This window comes from Portunus trituberculatus, chromosome 27, assembly GCF_017591435.1.
Source record: "Portunus trituberculatus isolate SZX2019 chromosome 27, ASM1759143v1, whole genome shotgun sequence".
In the NCBI taxonomy this organism is placed as follows: Eukaryota; Metazoa; Arthropoda; class Malacostraca; order Decapoda; family Portunidae; genus Portunus; species Portunus trituberculatus.
In genome coordinates this window covers 8,683,301-8,710,843 of record NC_059281.1, presented here as the reverse complement: position 1 = coordinate 8,710,843, position 27,543 = coordinate 8,683,301, and the positions used below count along the sequence as shown (strand labels likewise).

At 37.6% G+C, this 27,543-nt stretch overlaps 3 protein-coding genes across 3 annotated transcripts in view; 1 reads left to right on the top strand and 2 right to left on the bottom strand.

The window, feature by feature from the left end:
• The window catches only part of LOC123509485 (long-chain-fatty-acid--CoA ligase 3-like), a 35,909-nt gene extending 33,880 nt beyond the window's left edge, over positions 1-2,029 (bottom strand). Inside the window, exon 1 of the mRNA XM_045263782.1 lies at positions 1,839-2,029. The gene's annotated coding sequence lies outside the window, so the exon portion shown is untranslated. The remainder of the gene's footprint in view (positions 1-1,838) is intronic.
• A 790-nt stretch (positions 2,030-2,819) lies between these two features.
• LOC123509565 (ADP-ribosylation factor-like protein 2) lies at positions 2,820-10,463 on the bottom strand. The gene is made up of 5 exons (XM_045263931.1): positions 10,031-10,463; positions 8,795-8,917; positions 8,329-8,491; positions 7,760-7,840; positions 2,820-6,399 (listed from the first exon to the last, which is right to left on the bottom strand). Exons 1-5 carry the CDS (start codon positions 10,093-10,095, stop codon positions 6,265-6,267), a joined length of 567 nt encoding a protein of 188 aa, XP_045119866.1. The 5' UTR covers positions 10,096-10,463; the 3' UTR covers positions 2,820-6,264.
• Positions 10,464-12,556: 2,093 nt separating this feature from the next.
• LOC123509482 (endothelin-converting enzyme 2-like) overlaps positions 12,557-27,543 on the top strand; it is an 18,212-nt gene continuing 3,225 nt past the window's right edge. The window contains 21 exon segments of the mRNA XM_045263776.1: positions 12,557-13,101; positions 13,233-13,304; positions 13,436-13,545; positions 14,306-14,371; positions 17,786-17,947; positions 18,373-18,456; positions 18,903-19,108; positions 19,749-19,958; positions 20,707-20,808; positions 21,314-21,455; positions 21,900-21,987; positions 22,612-22,638; positions 23,814-23,910; positions 24,293-24,469; positions 24,614-24,720; positions 25,298-25,326; positions 25,329-25,355; positions 25,677-25,728; positions 26,190-26,257; positions 26,681-26,838; positions 27,107-27,152. Of these exon segments, the coding sequence (XP_045119711.1) occupies positions 12,947-13,101; positions 13,233-13,304; positions 13,436-13,545; positions 14,306-14,371; positions 17,786-17,947; positions 18,373-18,456; positions 18,903-19,108; positions 19,749-19,958; positions 20,707-20,808; positions 21,314-21,455; positions 21,900-21,987; positions 22,612-22,638; positions 23,814-23,910; positions 24,293-24,469; positions 24,614-24,720; positions 25,298-25,326; positions 25,329-25,355; positions 25,677-25,728; positions 26,190-26,257; positions 26,681-26,838; positions 27,107-27,152 (2,185 nt within the window). The 5' untranslated portion in view covers positions 12,557-12,946.

Here is a 27,543-nt window from a genome sequence, read left to right as displayed (position 1 = left end):
TCCACCAATCTGTACTTATCTTCCAAATGGCCTAACCCTCCAACTGGACAACCACATTCACCTTACTATCAGGTGACTATTGTTATTTCACACACACTCCACACTTTGTACTCTGCCCAGGGTCCCCTAGTATCTTTTTTCATAGCCAATCACCCACAGTATTAGAACCATGTATACTTTCCAAGGTCACATCAAGATCAAGGATTCCTCCGAAGTCATTGCTTTCAGTTGTCGGCTCTCTACATATATTATATAGTTCAGGATGAGCTTGCTTTACAAAATTAATTAATTGTGAGTTAGGAATACAGTACAGCCATTCCTAAGACATTGCAAAAATATCTTTGAGAATAATATTGGTCATGTGCAGCCAATGTAAAAGTTAGCTTATGGTAGCTAGTAGTTCACACACAAAATGCATGCTAACCAAAAAACATCAATGTTGAATATCATGTTGGTTTTTATAACTTTTTTTCTTGATTTTCATTCACATCAGATATCACTTCTACTCCTCATGAGAAGATTTATACAAATGTAACACATATGCATATCAGCAAAAAATGCAATTCCAGCAATGATATGTAACTAAATTAAATTTATCGCTACATTATATCTATATCTAATCCAATCAACAAATAAATCAATATCAATAAACAAATTATCCAAACATATCAGTGACATTGTGGTAACCAATCTGGAAAACATACATAGGAGCCATTTATCATTCCACAGAAAGTGTTGCTGATGAGAATTTATTGTTTAATAAGTAGGCAGTAGCTTCACATTTATACAGTAATCCCCCAAACCAAGCTCAGGGGTTGCATCTCCCTGTGGCTTCTTCAAGGATACTTGTCTAACCTAACTAGCCAGGGGGTTGTACCCCATCTGGACCCTCTATTAGGGATACTGATCTAGCCTAACCTATCCTACAGAATTGGGTCTAGGGTTATTTTAAAAAACTATTTCCCACTAAAAATTTCTAGGAATCCTAAAAAGTATACAAAAATCATATTGCCAATCTTGTAAAGCATAATGGTGTAAATAAAAAAATAGTACCTTGCTTTCTAGTGAAGAGATCATTTCTGACATAACAGTCTGATCCAACTTTGTTCTGTCTGCCACATTCATCCATTGTTCATCAGGCACACTGCCACACTTACATCACCAACACATTATTTAGTGCAATGAGTACTCAATACCTCAGAGGTGTGTATCCACAAGGCCATACTTCATTCTGAATATTTTATACTATCACAAACTGATTATGTCGATATTGATTTACTCCTTATCATCAAGCTTACAAGGCTGGCTGTATAGTGATTATTTGGAGTAAGGTTGTTAGTTCTTGCAACTGGATAAGATCTGATGTATTCTGCATGTATGAGCATCTCATTCGAATCATAAGTTAAGCCAAGCTATGATGGTGATGAGAACGTTTATGGGAGACAAACGCAGCGCGGTGAGCCGCCAATTTCGTTCTTCAGGTGACTCCCAGTGGACGCAAACACAAATGAGTATTTCGTAACACAACTATCCTGACACAAACAACTTCTGTAATTCATAACAATCAAAACCTGACACAAACAACTGGCTGCCTCTTGTAACACCCTACCTGGCAAAGTGTTTTCTGATAGGCCTAACCAACACCTTCCCCACGCCAGAGATAACGCTGTCCCCTGCCTTGCATAACACTACAGTGCACACCAGCCCCACACCAACGCAGGCACCAATACCACACCAAACCACACTCCACACACGCAACTCTCGTAACAAAACCAGGATTTGATGCAATATGAGCCATAAACAACAACACCCAACAAAAAGTGTAGGTAGACATTTACCTTCCTTCACTCCTCCCAAGATCCACGGCTAGTTAACGTATTTCTACACTCCAATTGGTATAGTCCAAGGATTCTAAAGTGTCTTGAGAGGGCTATACTGATGTAAAGTTGGGAAGGGAAGGGAGGGGAAGGTGACACAAACACACACACTCGCAGCCTCCTTCCCAATCCCTCCCGCGTCCCGCCAAAGCCTTCACTATCTAGTTTTTACCACTCACTATTATTTCTTGCGACTCTGACTTGGTCTTCCTTTTCATTTTATATCTAATATCATTTTATCATCACTTCCAACTCCATCATCATTTATTTTAATTTTTTTTCATATTGAGCGTTTTTATTCTTGCATTTCATGTTTTTTCCTATATCCATTTATCTTTTTTTTCTCTTTACTTCCTTTTCCTTCATCCTGTTCTGTATCCTTCCCCATCTTTCTTAATTTCAAAACACGCACACACAGTCACACACCATAAACACTAATATCAACCACATTTCTTTAGACTAATATGTACTTTTTAAGTAATCTGTGTTAAAGCTTATGAGAACAAAAGTATGCAAGACTATACTGTTATTTGCATCAGTAAGGTCTATCATTTCTCCCTTCCTAATATTTTTCGTTTCTGGACATTTTTCTCTCTCATCACAAAGTATTATCTACATAAAGGAGGAATAAACACTATATGAAAGAAAATATGTCAGAGAAGAATAGAAATGTCAGACAGCATAGGGTGTAAATATCCCCAAGGAAATATGGACAACACTAATGCAACATCCTACTTCATACTAACATAAAATGAAGTGCAAGGCATCAAAAGATACCTGGACTGATGCACCTACACATCCATTGTCCTTTATATGAACCAATTAATACATATGTAACGCTCATATTAATTGCCTCTCAGTGTAATAGTAATGACAACAGACTTTAGGGCACTTAATATATGTAGGTTTTATGAGTGAAAAAAAAAAGAATAAGAAAACAAAAAGATATAGAAGTTTTATTGTGAGCAATCTTCAAAAAGCTTGCATTACATGGTCACCTACATTGTCCAAATGTAATTTACCATATAGCTTATAAAGAAAATAAATAAATAAAATGAACACTAAATCCTGTATCAAACACCTAACATATCTTATATTATTTTTTTCTACAAGCAAAGCAAGAGCTCTTGCAAGTAAAATCAACACTTATTGTTTTATGGAACAAAAGTTTGGCAGATTGTATAAACATCTTATTCTTTCAATGGTTATTTCTAATTAGTTTTCTTATTCTGTTCACCATTATCACTAGATATCTTTAAGTTAGAGGTAATTCTGCATTCACTCTACACAACATTCATTCAGCAAAATTGTGTGTTCATATGTAACACTTCAGTAGATGCGAATCTTCACTATTAGACAGGCAATGTGTTAAACACAAAAACACAATCAATACTGAAGGAATAGTGTTACTACAATACGATTAAACATGAGATCCTATAATCACAAACTGATGAGTTAGTGGTACTTACTTCCAACTTTAAATGAGATGCTGAGAAAATAGGCAATTTTCTTTTACAGTTTCTTTATCAAGAAAAAAGATTACCATTTCACCCCGTCCCAGGTAAGGAAATAATACATTGTCCCACACACACAAAAAAAAGGAGTACCTGACACTTTTCTTTTTAGGGCCTGTTTCTGGGTGACCTGTAACCACTTCTACCTGACCTTGGCAGCTGAGATATCCTGTCACTTGATAGTTGCCTCAAGCACCTCAACACAGAAGGGTAGCAACAGGATAACTCAAAGCACTTCATAATTTACCGTTGCAATAGATTAGATACAAATCTTGGTGGTAGTTATAAGAAGAGCAAATAGATTACCGGTGAGAGAAGAGATGCTATAACTGCTTAGGAAACATTGCTGATAAGGCAACTGGATGGATGGATGGGAATGATAAAAGATGAGATAGTGGATGCTCAGCATGGCTGTGCATTTTACGTTATCTGAGGAGCCTTGGAGCTACACCCCATGACCTTAATTCCTTCCATGTAACATTGAACAATGAGTCATTTGACCTGCCCACTAACATGTGAAGCTATTAGGTTTAACCACCCTCTGTACATGTCTCATTAAGTAACACCATCAAAGAAGTAGTACCCTCACACCAGCTAATTATCTACACTCCGAAGTTGCTATAACACTCCTACAGATAGGTCACTAACAAGTATAATTCCAAGTCACCACAACAAGTATAATTCCTGAAATTAAAGTCATCATTCAATCTGTGCATACATGCGGCCTTTACGTGACTTGTCCATTAGAGGCAATTGCACTATTACACTGTTATATTAGTAATGAGTTCATTGCATCCATCTCTTATTCATACTTATGTAATAAAGTCAACCGCAAAACACACTCCCTTTATTCAAAGCATTTAGCACTGAATATAATAATCTTAAACAACATAATAAATCTATTAAACTACAACACAACTTTAATAAAATTTCCTTAATCTTTGCTCCTTTCACAAAATTATCATAACATACAGCATAACGACCTGAAAAGGTTGAGTTAAAAGGTTTATCCCATTCATTTATTTTTTCATTATTACTATTATTTTTTTCTATTATCATTATTAGTGATAGAGGTTTGTGAACATTAATGAAACTACAAATTCACTAATTTCATTAATGTCATATACTCATGATGTACAATCTAAAGTAAAAAAATTATTACATAAATAAATAAAAAGTTCAACAGGACATTTTGATCTAACATATGCAAAATTATACACTTCTTCATTCTCTCTATAACTATTTCCTAAGAACTGATTATGATGGAAAGGCCAACATTCATGCTTCTCCTGGCATTATTATTCTATTTTCCATCTCGCATAATTTCTGAAATGGACTTTTTCATACTTTTCTTGACTATTCATAAAGAACAAATGGTCTTACTCTTTTACTTAATCCTTAAGTTTTCTTCTCACTATCTTCTCAGCAAAGATTCAACACTACTTCCCTACTCTATTGATCTATTCAGTCAGTATATAACATTAATTTCTCTTAGTACAATTCCTACAATTTTTTTTGAGATCATCTGGAATGAATGCAGAAAAGGACATTGCGTGACAGAATATTGGTAGTTGTAAGACCAGAGGATGGCTAATCCTCTCATTAGACATCTGTAACAGACGAATGTATCCATCACATTACTGCAATTTGCAGATAATTATCATACACTGGCAAGTGTCTTAGTACTTAAGATATAGCTTGATGCCTTATTTCTGGATCATTCCCTCTTATTGCTTCCTCCCTTCAGTATATTGCATGCCTTCATATTTAACCTGCCATTTCTTTTCTTTCCAACCATCCTGAAAGTCAGTCAGATTATTCAAGATGAAAAGACAAAATCTTCATTTGCATCAAGCATGCATTGTCTGGAAGGATATATTGGAGTATGTAAAGCTATATAAAGCAGAGATTGTTTCACAACACATGCTTTTCCTCATTTTGAGTTCAATGCTTGTGATCCAGGGATTCTTGACAACCTCATGTCTTACAAGCATGTCCATAGCAGGTGAGATCTTTCTTGAGCATCCAGAAAATGAGACATGGTGAAATGTGATGGGTTGACAGAGCATGTGATATCTTGACTAGTGCAAAAAATCTCAGATTTTTAATCCTGACTTTGAAATCAATGACATGCTCTAGCCTGATGCTTAAGAGACTTGTAATGTATAATAATCACCAAGTTATGACAGGGTGATGGATACACACATATTAAAGACCCTTATCAAGGGAAATAGCCAGTGTCTGATCTTGCATGGCGTTTCTGATGTCACACTCTGAAACACTCTTCATGAACTGATGCAAAATTGTTAAAAAAAATTACTCATAAACAGATTTGTGTACTGGAACATTTGTGAATTGAGGTTCCAATGTTTCATGTTTTATTGTGTTCATCTTTGTCAGCATTCCTCTGTTTCACTGTCATTTGAAAGCAATGTGAACAGAATGAATCCTTCAAACTTTATTCATCCATTGGAAACCCATATACAATCAATTTACATATGTAACAGACTATCTGAATGCTCAAATGCTAGCTAATCTATAAAACATCATTTGACTTTTAAGTATAGCATTCCCATACTGCATATTCTATAATTTATCACTGATAAACACATGATAGAAAATAACACACACAGACAAACAAAACATACACCAGCTTGTTATCTTTTAAAAATATGATTATTAACAAAGAAATAGTATTTTTTTTAATCCATTTTCCCTTCACAGATCTTTTGAAAGACTGAAAAGTTTACATCAATATATAAAAGCAGATAAAACATATAAAGATATGTACATTAATTTCTAATACAAAAATTTTACTTATCAAGAATTACAAATGAGGATTAGAACAATTTAGAAGTAAAACAATAATGAGATTACTCAAGAGTGAATATTCTAGCAGCAATATCTCTTACCAGCCAGTCAATTCCAGTAATTAGGTTGTCCCCAGTGACAGCACTACAAGGAAGAATGTACCAGTGGTGGGTCTTGAGACTGTTTAGATCCAGAATCTGTCAGAGAGTCAATACTTAAGTTGACACCATTATAGTATCTTACATCAGACACATAAAAATGACACATTAGAGACCTGTGTAAGCTTTATGGAGTTGGAAGCATCTATCTGAGATCAAGGTCTTCTATGAGGGAGCTAGTACATAGGGCTACCAATCACCTTGAAAATAAAATGAAAGTGCAATGATTGGTTTTGAAAGAGCAAGAGAAGCGATAAATGATTCAATGAACCTATACAAAGTAGGAGTCTAAAATCATGTGGGAAGAGTAAAAATTGAGTAAGGTGAGTTTAAGCATCAAGGAGAAACTCTGTGCAAGCATGTACAAAAAAGGAGACATGAGAAAGAGCAGGAAAAGAATAACAAATACTGATACAAGGAAGGTAAGTACATAACAAACAAAAAATAATTCTGTACAAGAAACCTTATTGATTTTTACCATCTAACTTGTAAAGCAAAATACCAGGGAGAGAGAGAGAGAGAGAGAGAGAGAGAGAGAGAGAGAGAGAGAGAGAGAGAGAGAGAGAGAGAGAGAGAGAGAGAGAGAGAGAGAGAGAGAGAGAGAGAGAGAGAGAGAGAGAGAGAGAGAGAGAGAGAGAGAGAGAGAGAGAGAGAGAGAGAGAGAGAGAGAGAGAGAGAGACTTAGTATCAGTCTGATCACTATACAGGAACCACCATCTTAGTGTCATAGTGAATACAGCCTTTCTTGATGCTCAGGGTGTTAGCTGCACCTGTTCCACAGTGTAATGTTGTCACATTCATAACAGACAGAATTATAGAGATTTCTTTCTCTCACTCATATTATCATTCTTTGTGGTAATTATTCTAAAACTATAAGCTGTTATACAATAAGACTGCATGGAACAGCAAGACTGTACATCATTCACTACACCTACAGCACATACTGATCATGTAGTGTTATGTCCTTGACACAAAGACACAAGGCCACATCCCTGCTGACTTGCTGCAAGTCTAGATCAGATGATTTACTCATGGCCGGTTAGAGATTGAGGTTCAACGGCACAGAGAAGTACATACAACCAACACCCCAAGTATTGAGACAGACTGGAACTCTTTTAGTAGCTTTTCTCTTTATAAAATTTAACATTATGAGCTTCCTTACTATGTTGTTATGAGAAGGGATCTGGAGTTTCTAAAAAGAGTTCCAGATTATCATCCTTATTGTCATTGCATTATTCATCACTACAGTTTCTAATAAGAAATTCACATGCAATGCTTTTACATTTTTCTACTTTTTTTCTATCATATCTTCAGAATTATTTCTTGCAAAACTTTACGAAGATAATAATGACAATAATAATATTAATAGATAAGATCAAAAGATTTAAAAAATACTCACATCCCTTATCTGCTCTGAAGATAATGCTTCTGGGAGATCTTGTTTATTGGCAAATACCAGAAGAGTAGCTCCTGCTAACCTCTGAAAAATAAAGGGACATTAATAAATTGTGAAGTGCTGATTAGAAAACCACAAAGTATAAGAAAAAAAATCAAGAGAAAAGGAGCACAAATAAAATGCTTATAACCAAAAGCTTATAAAATCATAATGGATGATGATGATATACCCTTTATTCATTCATGCATGCTGCATCATACTACCATACCATAGAAATAAAAAAAAAAAAAAAAAAAAACTATAACTGTAAGACAATGGGGTTGGATATTTGAAAGGAAACAAAAAAGTTAAGGAATAAATGTATAAAAGAAAAAAAAAAAAAAAAAATCCTTCATAATAGAATAGAAATACATACCTCATGAGGTGAAAGAGATAAGAAATGTACATCAACTAAAGAAAAAAGTAAACAAATAAAGGCATGGAGTTTGGAGACCAAAACAAGTGTAGGTCAAGCCATGTACAATGTTAGCTGAAAAGAACTAAAGCCACAATGAAAGTAATAAAACACAAACCTCCTCCTCGAGCAGTTTCCTCAGCTCCCCCTGACAGTCTCTCATGCGATCTACATCAGCACTGTCCACCACCCAGATGAGGCCGTCAGTGCACTCAAAATAGTTCCGCCAGTACGACCGGAGGGAGGACTGGCCACCAACGTCCCAGATATTAAGCTTGTACCTGTTAAGAACATACGCTCAGTTTGTACTACACACTAAGGATTTTCTCTTTCTTTTTCATGCAAGAGGAGCACCAGCCTAGGACAGAGTCAGCTTGTACCTATAAGGAACACAAACTCTGCTTCTTTCTATTGTGGGACACACAAATTTTTTCCTACTATAACCAAAGACACAAGTTCAGCTTTACTTATAGGGGACACAGATTCTGCCTTGTATTTACTAGGGACACATATTAATCTAGTGTCTACAAGGGACATACATTAAAAAAACACTGATTTGTCACTAAAATGACATGCATGCTTACTCATATTTATCAACAATATGCTCAACAGTCTTGATGTTGAAGCCGTATGTAGGGGAGATGGTGCTGATGTCCTCGCCACAGAATCTCTTCACCACTGTTGTTTTCCCAGCATTGTCCAGGCCACTAGGTCTCTCCATTAAGGAAAGAAGCTTTGCACTCACCACAATGGTTACTTAATCTCATTATAATATTGCAGAGTTGTTTGTTAAGTAAATCAATAAATAAACAAAGATTATATATATATATATATATATATATATATATATATATATATATATATATATATATATATATATATATATATATGGGCACTATCTTCATGTACAGATCCCTCCAGCTCTCCCTGTTTCCCAGCTCCCCCTTCGCAGTGCTTTCGCGCAGCTGATTTGACATCACATATATGAAGCCACACTACTGGTCAACAAAGAAAAGAGATAATAAATGGAGGAAATTATATTTGTTGGGTCACAGAAAAAGAATAAGAAAAAGAAATAAAGGGGCAACTAGTGGAGTCAAATTGTGAGCCCAATAAATAAACCAGCAACCAATCAAGTAGTGAAAGAAGTCAAAGCTCACAGCTCAATGTAACAAGGAATGAGCAATGGGCATGGATGGCTTCATTCACCAGAGTTGTGTGAGTATGTGTGTACAGTGTGAATCACTGTGAGAGAGAATCAGAGACAGTGTGTGTGTGTGTGTATGTGTGTGTTGTTGACCAATAGCATGGCTTCACATACGTGACGTCAAATCAGAAACATGAAAGAGCTGCAAAGGGGGAGCCAGGAAACAAGAGCTGGAGGAACCTGTATATTGGACCGTGCCTAAATATGATCATTTACTCCACAGACTAATTCATTTTTGTCTTACCCCAATCAAAAACCCCACATTCCCACAGGTTTCCAAGCTTGTTGGGGGTAGTGGGTTGGTGGCATTTTCTGCCACTTTATATTATCAAATTTTATATATATATAATGGGTTTTGTGAAGGTCTGGAAGAATAAATAAAAAAAATAAGGCACCAGAGTTATAATGGACCATTAGCTATTTACCCTCTGCACTTAAAATGAAAAAAAAAAAAAAAAAAACAGAAAAGACTGGCTTTCACTCAAAGCACACTTAAATCTACCACCATAAAACGTTTTCATCTTCCAACCTGAGACATGCAAGAAAGTCAAACACAAAACATAAAGAGCCGTCCCGGGGAGTGACGACCTTGCTTACTACCATAAAAGGATACAGCATAAGCAGACGGACTTCATGTTCCTTCTGTTTCAACTTTTTGAGGATGCTGTGAAGACCCATTGCTCCTGAGTTACTATTTGTTTGCCTGTGTTCCTCTGTCCTTCCACGCAAACCTGAGTGGTCTGGAAAGGCGCAGAGCAGCAGGTGGCAAGAGGGAGCGGCTTTGCTAAGAAAACACACGGTCTTCACTGACTGACCTACACAAATACTGCAAGGCACAGGTATTGTCTCAAACTCTACTTAAGTACGTTTTCCTAAGGTCTTTGTCTTCTTTTGTTAATGTGGCGTTTTCTTTTTATAAATATTTTGTAGCGCAAGAAATTCACGCGAGAGATGTAAACAAAATCTGACTGATCATGTAGAGTCGGGGCCTTTGCAACGGCACCCCCTGATGGAGTTTAGTCACCTCGTTTGTTGCTGGATTTACTTTTTTACACGATTCACTTTTATATATTTTCTGCTTTCCTTTCGCTAATAAATTTTATCTATATTTTCTTTTCTTTCAGCCTGTGGTTCAGGATCCTGATGATTATGATGCTCCTTGTTTTTCTACACAGGTTCAACGATTCTTTTAGTTATTGTGACTGATTGATTGATTGTTACACTGTTGCATTAACAGGGAGGTAAGATAAAGGAGAAAGTTGGTCCTTGGCACCTACTCCCTGGGTATAGACTTAAAGTTACTGTTGTATATAGAAGAACGTCACTTCAGCAAGGCGCAGCTAGCATGCAGTGTTAACCTTCCTGTATGCATAGGATAATATAGAATGTTACAGAAAAATGTTCTTTCAAAACTTGAAGACTGCAAATAATAGTTACAAACAGTAGCTACAACCGGTTAACTAATGAAAACACACATAGGTACACATACTGATGTCACTTGTCTTCCTTGGCATTTTAGTTATTTTTGCCTATACAAGATGGGGGCAACTGCCTTTACACTCCCTGATGCCCAAAGCAAATATATAAAGATGGGTGGAGACGTGTTTAACACACACACACACACACACAGCCCGGTAGCTCAGTGGTTAGAGCGCTGGCTTCACAAGCCAGAGGACCGGGATTCGATTCCTCGGCCGGGTGGAGATATTTGGGTGTGTCTCCTTTCACGTGTAGCCCCTGTTCACCTAGCAGTGAGTAGGTACGATATGTAAATCGAGGAGTTGTGACCTCGTTGTCCCGGTGTGTGGTGTGTGCCTAGTCTCAGGCTTATCCGAAGATAGGAAATAATGAGCTCTGAGCTCGTTCCGTAGAGTAACGTCTGGCTGTCTCGTCAGAGACTGCAGCAGATCATACAGTGAAACACACACTTTGCTAAAACATTTGATAGTGCAAAAAAAAAAAAAAAAAAAAAAAAAATGGTGGTTATTGATGGGCAAAAGTTTAAAGAAATGACAATCTATAATAGCTAAAATATATGAGGGAGACAAAAGAATAGTAAGATGAAAAAGATTAAGTAACAATACCAGTGACGCATACAATAATGCAGAAACAGGAGAGAGAGAGAGAGAGAGAGAGAGAGATTTGATTTGATAAGTTTATTGTTGAAAAAAAAAAATACAACAAAGGAGATGGGAGGAGCCTGCCACCCATCCCCCAAACAAATGTTCATAGAAAACTAATGTATTGCAGTACAAAAATAAATAACCTTAAGTATATTTACATTATTTACAAAGATGGAGCAAAAAGTGGGAAATCCTTGAGGATGGCAGGGATGATGTCATTGTTGAAGAACCAGCTTATCATTGGTGGCAGGTCCCAGTTCCCCTGTGGGCGGAAATGCACCAGCAAGGGACACTCCATGACATAGTGGGCAAGTGTGTGCCCTGCAGGACTGTGACACAGCTTACAGGGCACAGCAGCAGCCCCACTGACCTCCCAATAGTACCTGTAACCCAGCCTGAGACGCATAGCAACAAGGTCATGGGCGGCACTCTTCCTGCCATAGGTGACACTGCTGGTGTGGGAGACATGTACATAATGGACTGAACTGGGACTGCCTTTCCCATAACAAGTGTCAAGGTTATGAGCAATGGTGCTGCAAACATGACGTTAAAGCTGACCCTTGATGTTATTATAAGTGTGTTCAACAGGACAGTCAGCAATGTCCTCAGTAAGGGAGTGACGGGCAAGAACATCAGCTTTTTCATTATGGGAAATGCCAACATGAGAAGGCACCCAGGTGAAACATACTATGAGATTATCTCTCTCCAAGAGATCAATGACACCAAGACACTCGTTGATGAGATCACAATCAGCAGGGGAAGGAGACAACAATGAATATAAGGCACCCTGAATATCAACAAAAAAGTAAACATCTTTCCCCAAAGGAAGGACAATGAGAGAGAGAGAGAGAGAGAGAGAGAGAGAGAGAGAGAGAGAGAGAGAGAGAGAGAGAGAGAGAGAGAGGCGGGGGGGGAGAGAAGATAATCACAGGTGCAAAGACTGCGAACACCTGTACTCTAGATATTTTGACCGAAGTTGCCAGTTATTTTCTCATTATCAATATAACGAAAGTAACGAAAAACATATGAAGCACGTACAGCTTCATGACGTCTCCTGACCGCAGAAGTCGCTGCAGGACAGCTCCGAAACAAGCTAGGGGTACTGGAGGATGATGGCACACTAGCTGTGACGAGATGGTGTGGCTGTGGAAAGAAGGTGATCCACGTGACCTATGTGGTGGCACGAGGCAGGCAGGAAAGTGAGGCAGTGCTGAGTGCCGCTCACTGCACGTAGAAAGACAAACTCTACAAGGACGTGTATCAAGCCCATCTGAGCCATACAAGTCAAATCCGACTAGTGATAGTGATTTTTGACCGACTATGACATGGAAATTTTGCCTCGAAGCAGTTGAAATAGAAACTATGCTGGATCTCAAAGGAGATTATAAGTATATGCAAATACAAGCATGAGTTTAACAAGCTTCAATCGACTGGCTCCTGAAGCCACAACACGGGAAGAACGACGTCCTATCATGCAACAGAATGGTGGTAGGCCTCTGACGACCAGTGGACCAGGCATGGAGATGGCAGCTAACTATAACAGTACAGCAGACACAACCCCGTGAGTAATCGGAGAGGGCGATCGTGCACTAGTCAGACTGTTTAAATGATGTTGACGAAATCAATGTAGACCTTATATAATTATGTAGCGGTGTAAATGGTGTAAGAGATCTTAAGGAAATCTATTTCCAGGCAGCTGGAAGGACAGGAGTCTGCATCTTCTAACGCGTTCCAGCCCAAGCAGCATTATGACAATGCTGACCGGTAAGCGTGTATTTTTCGATAAGTAAATAAATAAATAAATATGAATATAAAATCTTAAGGAGCTCCGGAGAAATGTCTGTACTCGAGCAACAAATATATAGTAAAACATCCATAATCTCTCTCTCTCTCAGAGGAAGAGGTTTGGAGGACTGGCTAGCTTGCCTGAAGGTTTCGATTGTACTGTGGTCCTGCTGCCTAATGGGGGTCGTGTTGGCACTCCTAGGAATCATTTTACTCGCTAGTAAGTGGAGTATAGGCGCATATATTACTAAAACAAGTTAAATCAAGGAGGATGAAGAGGCTGTGAGGCAAGTGGTCAGTCAGTAAGCTGCTGCTCTTTCTGGAAAACCACCGTCTGCCATATTAATGTAGTCAGCATTTTTTTTTCCTAGCTCCTTTCACACAATTTACGCTTCCTTATTATTAGCAAGTGTCTCTTATTAAACTACCGTGTTACTGTTCAACATTAATTGCATGTTAACGGATCTTAAATATCATAATAAGGACACAATTACAATAAATAGTATTAATCTATTCTTTCTGGGTCTACTTCTAAGTTCTGTAAGCAAAATTAGTTATGCAATAAACTGTGTGGCTGCATATATCTGTACTTGAATTGCTAATTGGTATCGGGTAGAGTCTTGATTAATAACACATGATGATTAGTGATGTTACGTGTTTGGCAAGGATGGAACTCAAACAGTGTAAGTGTTATAATGTTACGTTTACTAAGTATGTGTTTACAGCATTGCATATATAGTTAATCAACATAGAGTAAAACTTTCTATATGGAAAATACTGACAATTCAACTGAAAAAAAAAAAGAATGTCAACAGCCATTGGGGTAGCTAGGGGTGACCAAGTGGATGGCAATCACCTGCTGAATGGTCTTCATATCTATGAACCTCACAAGAACTCTTTTGAAATGCTACATGTAAATAGTGTAGGGTCGTGTGCGTGTGTGTTGCCCAATCGTTCATTCCATAATAAACATCCCACAGGTGCGGTGTCGCTGCTAGAACACTTGCCACCCAACACCTGCACCTCGTCACTATGTCACAAGGCAGGTGAGTGGTCCCACATACACTGTGACTCATACCTTCTCTACGTGACCAGATCTCCACATTAATAATTTTGTTTCCACTTATAGCTGACCTTGGTAGCTTTTGAGAACGCTGTTGCTTCTTATCTTACGTATATTTTTCATTAATTCATTCATTTACTTATTTATTTCATTTAATTTATTTTCTTCCATGTTGAAGAAACTAGTCAAGGACCCCAAAAGTAACGAGAGGAGAGAAGCCCGGTTGCTTTATCACGAAAAATTTTCGCCGTTTCGACAATGTCGCACGGTTTTTAGCATTACATTGACTCTTATGGATTATTATTCACAAGAGACCGGAGCCTCCGGCAGCCGTACCCTGCCGTAGTCATCACAAGACCGCAACAGCAATGCCGCACAATGGTTTCGGTGGTCGTATATGTTACTATGGGCGTCTTCACACACCCGATGTTTTGATATCGCAGCGAGGGATATTTCAAATAAATTTAAGAGTTTTCATATTAAAATACTGAGGAAAGCAGAGATGTCTTAAATTTTCTCATAAGCTGAATTTTTCTAAGCAAAATATGAAAGAAAAGAGTTAAAGCGGTGTCACACTAGCACTTTATCCGTCGATTAATGCGATTTCCGTCTATTTTTCAACGTTCCGCATGAATTTGTCAGACAATAGGGATCGTTTCCGTCTGCAAATTTTCCGCCTTTGTTTACATACCAAGACCAAGACCACAAGACTTGCCGCGTCTCCTCAACCTCCTGCTACATGCATTGGTTCTACCACTAACCATGAACGCATCTATGCACGCTTTTTGGCTTGTTCAGCTAGTCTTACTGTAGGTTGGCCAGACATTATGCCGGACAGTCCTCCTTTTGAGCACCTTTATCCGGCACAGCCTCGCGGCGGAAGTGCATTTTGTCCTCTTTTCATGGGGCGACAAAAAAAAAAAAAAAAAAAAAAATAAAATAAAATAAATAAATAAAATAAAATAAATAAATAAATTAAAAAAAATAAATAAATAAAATAAAAAAAAATAAAATTAGTAAGTAAATTGATAAATAAATCAAATAAATTACCTTAGAAAAATAATAATGCCGTACAATTAGAATATCTGGTAAACGAGGTCAATTAAGGTCGGCAACCACAGACTCAGACAGTTTAATGAGTACAGACAGGAACGGTAAAGGAATCGACGTGATACGGTTGTGACTGCATGAGTTTGGCAGCGTGGCGCGGTTAGTTGTGAGGGAAGCAAGATGTATCGGTACTTGCTTTTTTTGTCAGTTTCATTCTAAGTGGACGTTGTTATTATATTCTATATTATATTACGTTGTTTTATATATATATATATATATATATATATATATATATATATATATATATATATATATATATATATATATATATATATATATTGTCATGATGCAGTGTCCTTTTCTAGAAATTTGGAAATGGCTACCTTATTTCTTAGCAATATAAAGAATACTTTTTCTTTTTTTAGTTTTCTAATTTTTTTTTCTTCCATCATTGAGAGAATGGAATACTAACTAAACTAATGACAGGGAGATACCGAAACGAATGTTGAGATTATTTAACCTGCGGCAGACACCGCGTGGCATAAACGGATGCATGCCATGCAGGAATTGCTGCAAAATTGCTCATGTGAAAGCAGTTTAACTTTTCCCCAAGAAAAAAAAAAAAAAAAAAAAAAAATAAATAAATAAATAAAAAAAATAATTAATTAAAAGATAGTCCATTAAATTCTGGAAGTGTCTTGAAATCAGTTTAAAGAACAATTATTGCACGTATTGAGGCTGTATCGACCACCACAACCTACAAGCTGCACAGTGCACAGCCTTATTATTCAAAACAACAGTTATTAGAATATTTAAGTTAACCGGGAATTCAGGGAAATGTTAGGTATTATGCTTCTCATTTCAAGTATTATATATTTTGTTTAGCATTCTAAGCATTATGCGCTATATTTTCTATATTGATATAAAAGTAACGACTGAATCAGGGTCTTAGAAGAAAATATGCTGCTTAATCCCTTCGGTACTGGGACACATTTTTGTCTTGAGATTTGTGTAGTTACTTTTTTTTTTTTTTTTGGACATTAGGAAGGATGTATGGCTGTCGGAAGATTAATGGCCACAATCTTCATCATTTTAATTTCCCACATAGTCTATGTTTTTGAAGCTGTATAAAGTCACCGAATAGTTAGCAGAATAAATATAGAAATGCATCATAGTACTCAAGGAGTAAAACATAATGTATGCTGAATGAGCAGAGCTGGGTACTTCCGTACCTCGGTACGCACCTCCGCACCTGCAGACCACCAAACGAGGTGCGGAGGTCCGAAATGCGGAAAAATCTTCAAGTGCGAAAGTAACAGGTACGGAAAGGCGACATTTTAAGTCCGTACCTCCACACCTGAGACATGTGGGGAAAGACGAAATTTTAAGTCCGTACCTCCGCACCTGAGACGTGGGGAAAGCCGAAATTTCAAGTCCGTACCTCCGCACCTGAGACCGGTGCAGAAAAGCGAAAAATTGAATACGTACTTCCGCACCTGAGATTTTCAAGGAAATAAAAAAAAAAAAAAAAATCAATAAAGACGACAGGCTCCGTAGCATTACTTCCGGCCGTTTTGGGCGCTCTGTGCTACCAGGCATATTTTCCCGCCATTTGAGTGACGTCACTCAGTAAGTTCTAAGCATGCTTCTCTCTCTCTCTCTGGTGATGATGATGATAATAATGTTACAATGACTTCCAGTTGCTGCTAACCGTACATACATAACAATGATTGGAAGCATACATAATCCCTGTTTCGTTATATATATATATATATATATATATATATATATATATATATATATATATATATATATATATATATATATATATATAGAGAGAGAGAGAGAGAGAGAGAGAGAGAGAGAGAGAGAGAGAGAGAGAGAGAGAGAGAGAGAGAGAGAGAGAGAGAGAGAGAGAGAGAGCTTTGATGTATTATGGACTTGTATTTTGTTTTATCTTTTGAGGTGCGAACTAGATTTTTCGAGCGCGCTTTAATAGTTTTGGGTACGGTACCGGAGGTGCGGTTCTGAACCGAATGGAAAAAATTTAGGCGCGAAAGCACAGGTACGGACTATCTGCGTTTCGAGGTCCAGAGGAGCAGTACCGGACTACCCGATATACAGTAACGCGCCCACCTCTGTGAATTAGCTATGATACTGTCAAGGAATAGCAAACAACCACATATATATGTTATTTGTCAAAAGTTGGCCATGATAAGCTACACATACCAGCTAATCCAAAAAAAAAAAGGGCAAAGATTCCTTCCTAATTACTATTTTGTATCCTTGCTACTTTTCTCTCAGACATTTTCTTACCTTGAGTTGTGACTCTTACATGGACCAACAGCTGGCAACATCCTTAGCTCCCTGCAAGAGGATGTATCTCCATGTGACAACTTTGCCGAGTTTGTTTGTGGAGGTTGGCAGAAAGAACACCCGCTCCCAGAGTCCAAGTTCCGGTGGGGGGTCATTGACAGCATGGATGAAAAGACGCTGCTGGAAGTGCAAGGTATGGAGACGCGATAGGGATGGGGGCAATTCAAGGTGATAGTCAGCCAACCTATATATCTTTGCTTGGGTTTTGTCTGTCCTAGTTACAGTTTATAACCTTCATCCTTGTGGGTCAGTTCTGTGTGGGCCTTAATTCCCATTATTTCATGTCAAATACAGTACCCTAAAAAAAAAAAAAAAAAAAAAAAAAAACTGCATTGGTATGCACTAGATTTTCAACTTTTTTTCTTCTTCAATTTACTTTATTCCCTTTTCTTATTCATCTTCTTTCTTTGGCTCTTGTTTATTCTTTAACTTTGTGTGACCACAACAATTTGTATCAGTCATGCCATGCCATAAAAAAGATATATGTACTATAAGTTTATGTGGAAGGGGGATTAGATGGCAAAGCAGAAGAAACTTTGTTTATTTTTCTTCATTCAGGTCTGCTGGAGAAGAATCTGCAGGAAGATGAGCCACACGTCATAAAGGTCACTAAGACAGTCTACCAGGCCTGTGTCAATGAGAGTAAGTAACAAAAATATCATTAAAAGATTAACATAATCAATACCAAAATATGAATAATGTTATTTATTTGCAAATCTAAATTTGTGAAATGTTTTCCAAAAAAATTTCTACTAATTTCTTCTGTCACTTCTTAATTTTATTAGTAAGCACATCAATGAGGAATGGCAAAAGGTGGTAGTTGTGCAACTTAATATATAAATCATAAGATGTGCAGAGCAGAGATATATAAGGTGTGTAGATTATGGATAATTAATCTATAATATGCAGAGAAGAGACAATAAGTGTAGATATGGAGAACAAACTGACAACTGGGGCATGAGAGTAACAAAAGGGTATAGATGAGATACAAGACTCCTGACAAATCAGTACAATCTCAGTCAAGCTATTCTATAGTACATGTGTGAAGCTATCACATCACACATTTCCCTACACATTCCCTTTCACAGGCCAGTGGGAAGCAGCTGGTGCAATGCCACTTCTCATCCTACTGAAAAGGGAAGGAGGATTGCCTATGATTGAGCCAGACTGGAATGAGGAGAAGTTCAATGTGATGAAAATGCTCTCCAGGATGAGAAGGACGCTTGCCAATGAGCACCTCATCAGTGTCACAGTCCAGCCAGACAGCAAGAACACCTCTAATAATGTGATTAATGTGAGTATAGTCTTCAGCCTGTATCCAGAAATAACTTGCTCTCTCATTTATTTTCAAGCATCACAGACTTGATTGGCTGGGCTCTCAAGAGTGTTTCTCCAAATATCAATGTAGAAATCTATATTAGCTGTGGGACTTTCTAAAGAAACTGTATGCAGATCAGTTAGTATTGGGACTCTCTTCAGATACTGAATGCAGATCTGTGAGTTTAGAATTTAAGATACAAATAAGTGAGTGTGTTATTTAATCAACCTACCTACTATACTTATGGGAAATGTAGTCAATTCATATTCTTTCTTTTTTGAGTTGGTTTTAACTGATAATGATGTTAAGATACTTGGTACTACATCTGCACACCTTGCACAACTATAAAGAATAAGAACAAAAATATAGATACAAAAAGTTTTAGCAATACCAATTATGTCTTTTGTTGTCCAAGATGGCTTTTAAAATTATACTCTAACTCTGCACCAGACTTTTTTTTATAATTGAGAACCTATTGCAGTGGAAGAGTTAAGAATTAAGAAAATATCATCAATAATCATCTTGTTAACATCCACAAATTTTCCTTTCCTTTCCTATTCCTTGATGTTTTACTACATTCATAGATGAATCCTTTAACCTTCTTTTATATTCCCAGATAAATCAAGGGAGGCTAACTCTACGGCGAGAGTACTACACTCCTGACACACCCCTGAGTCGCTACCACAAAGCTACCCACATTTCCCTTATGAAGCAAGCTGGAGAATTTTTGTTGAAAGCACAGAAGCAGGAACAAAATGTGACCTTTCTCAATAATCTATATAGAGATGTGGAGGACCTTTGGGAATTCAGTGTGAAGGTGGCAGAGGTAAGAGGAATGCAGTGAGGAATGTCAGAAAAAAAGTCAGAAAAATGTAAAGGTGGGAATGCAGGTACAGAACAAGGTAAGAGGTGGCAACATGACCTCACCTAGAGAGAGAGAGATGAGAGGTAAGGAGGGAAAAGGGTACACAGGTGAAAAAGGAAAGGAGGAGGAATAAGTAGGGAAACAAGAGTCAAGAAAAATGACATGGAGAAAATGAGGAGAGAAAAAGAATGAAAAAAGAATAAGAACAGCAAGGAGTGAGAAGACATGTAAGGAAGAGAGTATAGGAGAAGGAGGGTTATGTATGGGAAGATAAAAATGCTTGCTGAAGATCAAGACTTATAATGGAATATGTATTAAGATTGTGCATACATCTGAAATAGAATGAATTAAGAAAGATACATAATATTTATATTGGTAAATGTGTACTGGACACCAAGTAAAGGTGTTGAAATTTTAAAATTCTGCATTTCTTTTCTTTTATAAGATTAATAGAAAAGACCTGTCTAATTGTCAACATTCCAACCTTCAATAAAAATAAGTAAAAATACAACTGGTTGTTCAGTCACTATCAATAAAACTAGTAAAAGAAAAATGACAAATAACTATACAGTATACTGTAGATTGGAAAAGATTTTTTGAAGTCACAGCATCAATAATACTACCACCTTCCTCATCACCAGCATTACCACTAAAATTGCCATCATCATGCAAAGATTGCCACCACCACTGATACCATTGACACCAACAGATCACAGAGCTGATGGAGCATTTCGACCCTTGGCAGCTGTACAACCCCACAACAGTGAAGGAATTACAGGCACACACTGATGCCACCAACAGCACCTTCAAAGTATGCTAACCTAAGGTTTAATGTTTAATGTTATCTATTCACATTTCTAAAATTTGCCTACAGTTGAAAACACATTCTAAAGACAAGCAAATTTTAATGAGAGAGAGAGAGAGAGAGAGAGAGAGAGAGAGAGAGAGAGAGAGAGAGAGAGAGAGAGAGAGAGAGAGAGAGAGAGAGAGAGAGAGAGAGAGAGAGAGAGAGAGAGAGAGAGAGACCATTGAGGTACCAATCCCAAAAGTATTAAAATGATCATACAGAATTAGAGGATAAGTATCTTGAAACTTTGGTGTTAAAATGTTGCATCTATATACCTTCAATTTCACACTAATTACTCTTCTGATATCATTAATTGCATGCTTTTCCTCATTCTGCATTCTCCAAAATGAAATTTTTTTTTTTCACCCCTATTTGGTTCATTTCTTTAATGTAAAAGTCAACTTATGTTCTCAATCGAAATTATGTTCACTTACCTTCCATCACTCCCAGATAAACTCCTCCTCCACAGGTAGACTGGCTGAACTTCCTTAAGGATATATTCAATGGGACAGGAGTACACTTGACAGAAACACAGCAGCTGATGGTGGACAGACCTGAGTACCTGCCACGTCTGGTGAACCTTCTGGAACATACTCCTGCAAGAACCCTGGGTGAGAGAGAGAGAGAGAGAGAGAGAGAGAGAGAGAGAGAGAGAGAGAGAGAGAGAGAGAGAGAGAGAGAGTCATTCACCTGTATCTAAGTGAAGGATAGATGGGCAGAAATGTTCAGTCATGTAGATAAACAAAAAAATACTCGGATAGAGAAAAAAAAAAGAGAAACAGAAGAAAAACATATTTATGTGGATAAGACTGTAGATAGATGAGAATGAAAGCAGATAGGTGTGTATATACAGTTAAAGAAATACTAAATAGAAACATTGGTATACAGGAATTAAGATGTACAGAAACATGCACAGACAGACATATGGATAGCCGATAGTTAAAAGATAAATCAAATTAGTAAATCTGTCATTATATCTTGTACTAATTGTCATATAATTTCTAGTAATAATTGAAACTGATCTGACCTGACCTGACCTGTTTGACTTCCAACAGCAAACTACGTACTGTTCCCCCTGGTGCCAGCCATGGGTGAAGAGATTTCTGGCCAGCCACCCAACCCCACACTCCATAGTGTCACTGGGTGAGAGAGAGAGAGAGAGAGAGAGAGAGAGAGAGAGAGAGAGAGAGAGAGAGAGAGAGAGAGAGAGAGAGAGAGAGAGAGAGAGAGAGAGAGAGAGAGAGAGAGAGAGATAGAGAAAGACAGACATACAGATTGGCAAGGTCAAAGAGACAGACTGACAGGGAATGGTCTCAGTTACACAGGCTATAGTTTACTAACCTATGGGTGTCTCAATTTTTTATATTCTTCTCTTGAAATTGTCTGGTAATACAAAGTTTTTATTGATTCATATTAAATATCATTTCAGTTACAATGGTTTCCTCTTCTCCCTCAAAAAAAAAAAAGCAGTTTTTTTCTGTAATTATTTTCATTGTTAAGTTTGCCTACATTTTTTCTATAAAAAATATTAAAAATATTCTTGAGACCTAGCTATATTCATATAGACATTCAAATTGTCAGCAAAAATGTCCGACTGACTGGTCTGTGACAATACGTTAGACTAATTAGTATTTTACAACAATAAACTTTTTTTTTATTTAAGTATACAGCCCTGCAATATGCCATTAGTGTATAATATGAATAAATACATAGATCATGATCATCAGCATCATCATCATGAACTCACAGCCTTATGTATGTTTCCAGATCTCTGGGAAGGAGAAGCTCAAGAATGTGAGTGAGTGGGGGAGGAGTGTAAAGGAAAGAGCAGGGAGGGATGGAGGTAAGAAGGGCAGCAAGGAGGGAAAAAAGGAGAGAGAGCCATCTTGAAGACAGAGGGAAGAAAGAAAGGGGAAAGAAATGGAAGGAGGCAATAGTACAGTACTTGGTTCCTATTACAAAGTCAAGTTAATCCAGCATGTCCCTCATATTCCTCCAAAGCTAAACTAAGGATTGGTTATAGTTGAGCATTTACAAATGTATTTTTTTTTTTTTACCAAATCATGGGTGTCATGCCATTTCTCACAATTAACCCATGCCATCCCTACACTGTAAATCCTTATGATACTCCTACAAGTATTCATAAATATGGAGGAATATGTTATCCATTCCTGCCCCTACATTCTTAAATCTCACCTTCCTCACCAGATGCAAGAGTAGGATTGTCAGCCTGTCAATATCCAGCTTCCATGAACGAATCTCCTCCATAATTCATGGTCCCGGTAGTCCTCGTTTTCATTAACTTGTTCCAGTGTCATCCCTCTATGGTGATAATAAATACTGTATACATGAGATAAAGAACAAAAGTTTATATTATAATAGTAAAAGGAGTAAAGTATGGTATATTTGGTAATAGCTAGGTTATAATAAACAATTTATGGAAATGTAATACATACTAATAAGATTTAATGAAAGAATAGTAAATACATGTAACATCCAACACAGCAAACACAATAAATGAACAGGTAATTAATGAAAATACAGTTGGTAGAGGGTCATCAATATCTTCACTGCTGCTGGTGGGTGAGGCTGTCTGGCAAGGTCAAGTGGCTGAGGTTAACTTTTGAGGACTGGTAGAGGTTGACAGTTGAGGATGGGTATATAGAGGTTGATGGTTAAGGTTAATCTATCCTTGGGTGTGTATTGAAGAACATTGTTATCCTGCTTTGTGATATTTCCTGCCTTAGCTGTTTCTTCAACTCACAATATGGTTTGATGGCAGAAGCACACGTAGAGCACTCTTGCAGCACAATTGTGCACCACAAGCAAACATTTATTTAATTATTTTCATTTATTTTTTTCTCAGTATTCAGCACTATTTACATCCACTACTGAAAACTGGCAAGTAATTAAATCCATGAGCATCAAACTGCAAGCAAGAGTATATTGGATTTTATTCACCCTTCCAGATGGTATGACTGTGCGAAAAAGGTTCGAATTATTCTTCCCTTTGGTGTTGGAGCACTGTATGTTCGCCATCACCTCTCCTCCACCACCCAGAAATTGGTAAGTGTTCCTTGCTCATTCCTTTTCATAATGCAAGAGTAAACCTGAATCTTCACCATGTGATTCCTTTCATAAGGAAACTTGCATTTAATAAGATGTTATAATCGTCACAATTGTACCACATTGATCACATCTCTAAATGTTGATCCTCAAGACATACAGGCAAGATTTAATGGGAGGCCAAAGATTGCCTGATATGTTACTGGTTCACAGCTTTCATTGAAGTCTTAATGTTCCTCACAGGTGCTCCGTGACTATCTGGTAAGTCAGTGGTGCAACTTTGTCATTCCTAATGTCACCACTGTACTATGTTCATAGAAGATATCACTCCTCACCACACACTGCTTGCTAGTCCAGATACTAACTAGTGATGACCTTGTAGACACTGCAGATGGTGGAGGATGTGACTGCAGCATTCAGAGACATGTTGGTGGAGGCATCTTGGATAGACCCAGCAACTCTGAAGGAGGCTCTGCACAAGTTGGACGAAATGCAACATTTGGTAGCCTTTCCACCGCTTGCCATTATTGACGATCTGCTGGAGGAGTACCATCAAGGGGTGAGGAGAAGGATCATTATTATCATCATCATTACCATTATTATCAGTAACAGTAGCAGTACGTAATATGGTTTCACTAATACATTATGGGAATTCACATGCACTGTTATGTACACATTTATACATATTCAGTTTATGCCGCAGATACCTGAAGTTAAAAAGAACGACCACTTTGGCAACATGTTGGCACTCACAGCCTGGCAGTGTCACAGGACACTTCATGAACTCACCTCACCAGAATCACGGGACAGGTGTGTGCTCAACCTATTGTGTATTTGAGGGCACATGTTCCAAGTGAAATGCATCAGGATATTATGATGACCATTTTCAAGATCCAGAGTAATAACAAGTTGAAGTATCACAGCTATCTTATATGATGATGCAGAATCGTTATCATACTATCACTGGAATTATATAAATCCCATTGAAAATCACAATAATTTGCACCACGTGCTGACAAAACAACAAACAAAATTTTCAAGAATATAGATATGCTTCTTCCTGCTTAAAATTCTTTCTAACTATTCTTTTTCTAACAAATTCTCTTAAAGTTTTGATCATAAATAACAACATGTCACATGCTAATTCATTAGAGCAACTCCACCACTTCATTGAGTGGCAATAACAGTCAACATAGACACAGAAAAATTTTGTGTACCAAGTTTCTAATGACTCACTTTGTGTAATCTTTGGTATCATTTGAGATCATACTCCACACATGCCTTGACCACTGAGAAGTATGGCTTTTGTAAAACCTTGAAGTTGATTTTGAATAGTGAAGAACACCACATGCTATTATCTATGCTAACATTTTCTTAACACTGACAGCTGGCCTCGGGGACCCCTTGAGATAAATGCCTTTACTCTGCTTTCACCAATGCCATTGGTAAGTCTTAGGTAACATCTTAATGTTAAATAATGAAATCAAGAAAAGTTAGTAAAATATCATGCAGAAGATTTTCATGACAACACTAGAGGAGCAAATCAAGGCATAAAAGATTTATACTAGCTTTTCATTGAAGTAAGCTGCAAGCATTGATGTCACACTCCACAAAATGTTTCAGACACAGAACTACAATGATATGATTATTTATTCTTTTGAAGTCTTTTCAAATCTCTAAGAGTCTAATTCTTCGTCAATATCTCATGTAAAGCAGTTTGTTGATATGTTTCCTAATTGTTCATCAATACCATTTGTCTTCTTCAGTGATTCCCATGGCTATGCTGCAACCACCCATCTTCATCCCAGAGAAGCTAATGTGGGTATCATTCCTCATCTGTCCTCCTTCCCCTCCCCTTTTGTGTGAGATTCTTAACGTTCAAGTTGAAATAGAAAACCTAACTTTAATATGTTATCTGGAAGTGATTGATTTTGACTCATTCTTTGCAATGAAGTCTCCTAATGAGCACTGCCACAAGCCAGGAAAATAGTACTCCTCATCCCTTGTCTTTGATTTCCTTAGCTGTACCCTGTCTACACAATACCAGAGCTGATTTATCTTATTCTATCATGTGTTTAAGACAATGCACTCATAATCATGAAGTGAGATTCACCAGGGCACCTACAGCTACTAAGTCATACTGAAATTTGCCCATTTTGTTCACCAAGTACTTAATTCATCTTCTGTTATTACTAAAATTGTGACCAACTCTCCAACCTAATCTAAACAAGACTAACAAACTTGATTCAGAATATCTACTTTTGTCTCCTCCCTACCAGAGCTCTCAACTATGGAAGCTTGGGATCAATAATTGGTCATGAGACAATACATGGATTTGACAGCACAGGTGAGTGATCACCTGATTTACAGCAGTACTCTATTCATAAAGTGTAATGTCATGTTATACAAAATGGTTCATATAAAAAATAAATGTGTGGCAACTATACCTCTAACAATTATACAAGTTTCTTCTTGGACTTTGTGGAGATCTTGATGTAAAGCAGTTTCTTGGTTCATTTATCAGTTTTTATTTGATTTATAGATAAGGAATTCCTTCAACTTAATTGGACTTTGTAACATCAAAACACTAAGCTCATCCAGGTTGTTTCACATGCACAGGTAAAACTTATAGTATGAATAATGTTAACTCTCACTAGAATCGCTCATCAAAGTTTTCTGTCTGCACACAAATGCACACGTGCACACACACACACACACACACACACACACACACACACACACACACACACACACACACACACACACACAGGACGTATGAGGGATGCACACGGAAATCTGAAACACTGGTGGACGAACACAACCCGCCAGCAGTACCTCAACAGAACACAGTGCTTTGTTAGGCAGTATTCTACCTATGATGCGGCACCACTCCTGTTTCCATACCAGCGGCCAGATCATGAGTTAATGGTAAGGAACATGGTCAGGCAAAGAAAGAAAGATAAAAGGATGAAATGGAGAAGTAAAAAAGAATGTAAGGAAGTAGAAAAAATAATTACTAGTATATTTTCAGATCCTTTCCTATCCCATTGTTTATTTATTTATCATCAGAGCTTGGCTGTCATTTGCTTGTCTTCTGTAGCATCTTTGTAGCCAATACTAACTAACACTGCTCACAGCAAGAGTAGCAGTCCTCCTTACTACTTGCCTTTGCCTGCCCTATCCATTACTTTTACAGATAAATGGTGAAAGAACACTGGCTGAGAACATAGCAGATAATGGGGGTAAGAGTGACTGTGCATGTGTGTGTGTGTGTGTGTGTGTGTGTGTGTGTGTGTGTGTGTGTGTGTGTGTGTGTGTGTTCACAGTCGCCTGCTGGTTGCCCAGCCAGCCTTCCCCATTACAGAAAGAACTCAGAGCTCATAGACCGATCTTTGGGTAGGACTGAGACTACATGTACCACACTCCACACACCATGAAAATGGGGCTACAGCCCCTCAAATTACATCCTGTACCTACTTAGTTGCTGCTAGGTGAACAAGAGCTACACATCAAGAGGCTTGTTTATTTGCCTCACCGCTGCCGGGACTTGAACCTGGGCCCTCATGGTTGTGAGCCAAGTGTGCTAACCACTACACTACATGGTGTGTGTGTGTGTGTGTGTGTATATACCTA

Coding starts and splice junctions, on each gene's coding strand:
- LOC123509565 (XM_045263931.1), bottom strand. CDS start 10,095: ATGGGTCTTCACAGCATCCTCAAAAAGTTGAAACAGAAGGAACATGAA. Junction 8,492..8,794: donor CATATTGTTGATAAATATGA/GTAAGCATGCAT, acceptor TGTTCTTAACAG/GTACAAGCTTAATATCTGGG. Junction 6,400..7,759: donor CTTCAGAGCAGATAAGGGAT/GTGAGTATTTTT, acceptor ACTCTCTGACAG/ATTCTGGATCTAAACAGTCT.